Source organism: Sphaeroforma arctica (assembly GCF_001186125.1).
Source record: "Sphaeroforma arctica JP610 unplaced genomic scaffold supercont1.337, whole genome shotgun sequence".
Taxonomy (NCBI): domain Eukaryota; class Ichthyosporea; order Ichthyophonida; genus Sphaeroforma; species Sphaeroforma arctica.
The window spans coordinates 63,941-69,092 of record NW_014040221.1 but is presented as its reverse complement, the minus strand read 5'-3'; the positions used below and the strand labels follow the sequence as shown (position 1 = coordinate 69,092).

At 48.0% G+C, this 5,152-nt stretch overlaps 1 protein-coding gene across 1 annotated transcript; it reads left to right on the top strand.

Annotated features, from left to right (window-relative positions):
* Positions 1-1,530: 1,530 nt before the first annotated feature.
* SARC_05345 (hypothetical protein) lies at positions 1,531-4,888 on the top strand. The gene has a single exon (XM_014300801.1). It carries the CDS (start codon positions 1,611-1,613, stop codon positions 4,566-4,568), a length of 2,958 nt encoding a protein of 985 aa, XP_014156276.1. The 5' UTR covers positions 1,531-1,610; the 3' UTR covers positions 4,569-4,888.
* The last annotated feature ends 264 nt before the right edge of the window (positions 4,889-5,152 follow it).

Below are 5,152 nucleotides of genomic sequence, written 5' to 3'. Positions count from 1 at the left end.
ACACACACACACGCACACACACACACACACACACACACACATATATATATATATATGTATATATGTATATATATGTATATAATGTATGTGCTGACTGATGAATTCGCTTCCATATAACTTCTAAATACCCGACACTCTGAATCCAGGCTGGTTTGTGTTGGCACAAGGAATGAGCACTTGTATAAGAGTTTAGAGAGTCTAGATGCCACCATGGTATAATATACACTGTGACATGTATTGGTGTATATGGTTGTCGTCATCTATCAGGATCACCACTATAAGGCGGAAATTTGGTACACACTAATAGACATATAGAATATCCTTCCAGACATTTAAACTGTAGAATTGTAAGAAATGTACGGGTCTCGTTTGGTGTCTGCATCCAAATATGCGTTAAATTGTGCATACAACAATGAGCCGAATCGGCTTGTATAGTATTAAGATGAGAATACGTATACAGTAATAAGCCCAAAATACCCAAACAACATCAAGCTGAATTTCCTTATACCAAATTAATCCCAAATACACATAAGATTTTAAGTTGAATTTCCACATAATTTACTATTGAAAACAAAGAAGACACACCAAGCTGAAGTTCCTAAATACAAAATTAAATCCGAAAATACACCATCACCTTAAGATGAATGTCTACATAATCCACTATTGAAAACAAATAATACACAAAGTAAGGGTTGGCCCACCTGATAAGGAGGAGAGATCGGCCAGGCCCCCTGCGTCAAATTGTAGGTAGCCCCATAATCCACCAGGGAATCACCGTAGATGTGCAGTACACTACCCGCCACCCAACTGGCGAATACATCGGTGCCTAACCTCATTACAAGCGTTAGTAAATACAATGCAGATGGCGTTGTGGAGCGTCGTGGTATGGAGTGCGAGTGTAATAAGTACAGATGCTATTTCCGAGTGGGGGTTACACTTCTTGTTTTGAGTCAGAGGTCAACGTAGCCTCTCCTCAGGGATTAAACAAGATTAATGAATGGATTTCTTATACTGACTATGTACTCTCTCTCTCTCTCTCTCTCTCCAGAGAAAGTTATAATATTTTAATATGGCTGATCGGTCATTGGACAAACGTCCGTAGGTCATGAATATATAAATTGAACACTTTTGTTATGAACAGTAGAGCCCGCCAAATATTTTGACACGCAGGGTTCTTGGGTTTTACACATTTTAGTTCCATATATGGGGATTTTAACGTAAACCCGTTTGTACCCACATGTCAAAGCCTATTGTAGAATTGTACCAACTATGTTGCATAAACGTTTAACTTTAAAACGCAAAAAAGGGAGGTTGACGACTTGACGTCACAGTTGCTGTGTGTGGCCACGTGCCAAAAAAAAGGTATAGATCAACAGATAATAAATACATAAAAGTGTTTTTATGGATGTATTTATATAGTGGACAAAGGAAAGCTTACAACTTGTGCGTTTTAAATACACACTACAGGCACCCATCGTCGCGTAGCCGGTCGAATTTACGGAGTAGGGCTTTAGAAGGGGTGTGTGATAACAAGATAGTTCAGCAGGCTTTAACTGGCATAGTTACATAACTCAACGCACACATACTGCATTCAACAATCAACATCCAACATGAGCAAAGAACGGAAACGCAGTTTTGGCGAGATGGTGTCCCAATTAGACACAAAATCGAAGGCAAAAGCGAAACAGAATAAGAAGCATGGGTATAACAAAGAGACCAAAGCCGGTGCAACGGAACACAAAGAAGCCTCGGCACAAGCACTGGCGCTGAATAGTGAACTGCAAGCCCTGGCCCGCGCCAAGAAAACCAAGGAAGCGATCGAATTGTACAATGATGTAGTGTATAAGGGGGTTGTCGACAAACATCACGCAGCTATTGTAGTTAATGCGTGTGTACGGGGGGGTGATATTAGGTCAGCTGAAAATATAGTGCACAAGTTAGAGGGAGAAGGTCCGGTGAGTGTACAGGCATATACCACACTGATGAAAGGGTATGCGCATAGTGGGGATGTGGTTAAGTGTCTGAATGTGCTGAGGCAGATGTGTGATAAGAAACGTATTCGCACTCGCAATCTAAGACCGAATGTGCGGACGTTCAATACGTTTCTGCGTGCGTGTTTGTGGGGAAACCCAGGCAGTATGCTGGATGAGGGCTGGGATATGTATTCTAAAGCGCTCAGATCGTGTAACGATAACAGCGATGTCATATTCGATGCAAGTAGTTACGAGTACTATGTGAGTGCTGCGTGTGCCGCGCTTAGAGTACCGGCAGCCGCTCAGAAACTGAACGCCCTTGAACAAGCCGCAGAATGGGAATCGTATGAGAAACCCGCTCAGCCAGGCCATTACATGACGGAAACACATAGCACGAATACATCTAAATCGGTGAAGAAGGGCAGTTCTACAGGACTCTTGAAATCACACCATCAGGTGTATATACGTAGTGAAGATAGCTTGAGTGAGTATGGGGAGGCGTATGCGTCTGGCTTGTTAGCCGTGGCGCGTGCGGAGTTGATGCTAAGCACACAGCCCAGTATAGTGCTCGACCACATCACCAGTGCCCTGGAGGTCATCGCCCAGATGGAGCGGCTTGCACTGTACCAACCAGGGGATGTGCATGGCCCACATAGTGAGCCTACACATACTACCAAACGGGTGAGCGTGAATGTGAGGGGGGGGAAGCGTGCGAAGGCGGGGGTAAATGAGCTACGTATGGAGAGTAACCGCAAGTTCCGGGGTCACAAGCTGCGCGAGATTAAGGGAGGGTTGATACAACTGAGAGATAGATACACCAGCATAGGGATAGGGGGAGCAGGGGTGGGCTCGGTTGGCGCAACCATAACAGATACGTCGGTAGGTAAAACTACCGCAGCGAAGGACGCTAATGTGGGAAGTAGTGAAGGCGTGAGTGGGAAGGAGAACAGCGTGTGGGGCGAGGACACTCTGCCGCGTATGTACCGACAGTTCTTCTTTTTCAGCGGTGCGGGTAGTACGGATGAAGCCACACAGAATACAGAGATTCGACTAAGCGAGGAGACGGAAATGGACCAAAAGGGGGCCAAGAATGGGTCAAAAGTGTCCAAAAATGGCCCGAAAGGAAGTAAATCATCTGGCAAAACATCAGGCGAGCTTGTTTACTCGGTTGAGGGGAGGGTGGATGGTGACTCGGTGAAACAAGTATTGAATCAACTGATGAAGGCAGCCGAGTGTTTCGGATTTGGAAAGCAACGCCCAACAGCGCCATCCGAGGTGCACGAGGGCGCGAAGAAGAAGAAACTGACAAAGTACCAACTACAACTACAGGCCAGGAAGAACCGAAAGCGTAGACATGCGAACATATATCACGACCTCCTCGACAGGAGCGGCTACATCAGATTCACAGACGTCTTCAACTCCGCCAGCCAATCGGATGCGCCGCTATTTATAGAACTGGGAGCGGGCACTGGAGACTGGATCACCGAGCAGGCGCATGCCTACCCACAACACAACTACGTGAGCGTGGAATTGCGCGCCGATCGCGTGGCTCAGACCTTCTCGGCTGTATGTCTGGGCATGGGCAGCAACCGAGACACATATGCACCGCTGCGTAATGTGTGTGTGGTGGGAGGGGAGTGTGGGGATGTGTTGCACAAGCGGGTGCGGGTGGGTACTGTACAGGGCATCTTTGTCAACCACCCTGAACCCCCTACACAGAGTGGAGAGACGAACGATAGCACACACATGCTCAACGCGGAGAATCTGAAGGCGTGTATTGCGTGTTTGGTGGACGCTAAGGAGCACTCTGACATTCGTAGTGCGGCAATGAGCGCTGCAAACGAAGGTGAAATGGAGGTGGCAGCGGATGACGGGGGCGTGGGCGTGTCGGCCGAGAGGGGATGTGAGGCTGGGAGTCTGGTGATTGTGAGCGATAACATCTTCTATACACTGGCCTTGGCTAGGAGTATGGTGGAGCTGATGCGTACCACCGACACAGCCTTCCGCAACAAAGACAATATGGACGCCAACACCGAGAGCGTATACGTCAAGGAAACCGTGAGAGGGGAGGACGGAACGTATATACACGTATATGAGGGCACCCCCGGAAAAGAGCTGGGGTATGTGGAGGGGGTGGAGAGCCGATCGTACTTTGACCGTCTGTGGCAAACGGGGGCGGGCACGCACGCGTCGGAGAAAGTTCGGTACCTGCTTGTGGTGGAGCGCGGGCAGCGCGTGCCGGAGACGGAGGTTGTGCGTAGCGGCGAGTACGCTAGTTATTCTCACACAGGCTATGCTTATTCCCACACCGGAGGATATAACAGCGCTGCAACGGGTGCGAGTGTGGGTGCAAAGAACAAACGTATGCGCTTCGACGACGAGGGCGATACAGGCACGGTGGTACCGCCACGGACTGTGCAGGGGTCTTCTGATACGAGTGGGAGTGGGCATCTGTCAGTCACTGGTGGTAGTACTGCGGCTACGCCGGCGCCTGCTGCGGCGAAGAATAAGAAGAATGCGGCGAAGCAGCAGAGGCGCAACGAACGCCGACTGCAGAAGAAACGACTGGCGGGTGGCACCGAGACTGCGGAATAGTTGTAGGAGGAAGAAAGACGGGGTCAATTAGTGTAATGAGTGGTAGTCAACATGCATGGGAACACAGAAGTCACGAACGCGGCGGTAGTTATAAATGGGGCTGGAACCACCGGATTTGTTCTGACGATACCAATACGGTATCGTTCTGACCTGCCAAGAACTTGATGTACCCTAATCAAGAAGATCTGTTCACATAAGTATTGCAGCAACTGCTGGTAATCTATAGGTGTCGGTTCGTCGTTCATTTGTGGGATGTGAAGATCCGTGAGTTGTGTTATCAACTAGTTTTACAGAATTCTCAGACGATGACAATAAATAGCAAATCAGTAATTGAGAAACGAAGAGGGATGTACTTTGAAACGTCAAGCGATGGGTTATGACAGGGTCGAGACAGCCAATATTGGGATATATCAGTCTAGAATGGTGATTGGGGACAACGAAGGAATATTGATCGAGGAGGGTTGGCCAGCAACATATATACATATATATATATACACACACACACACACACACACACACACACACACACACACACACACACACACACACACACACACACACACACACACACACACACACACACG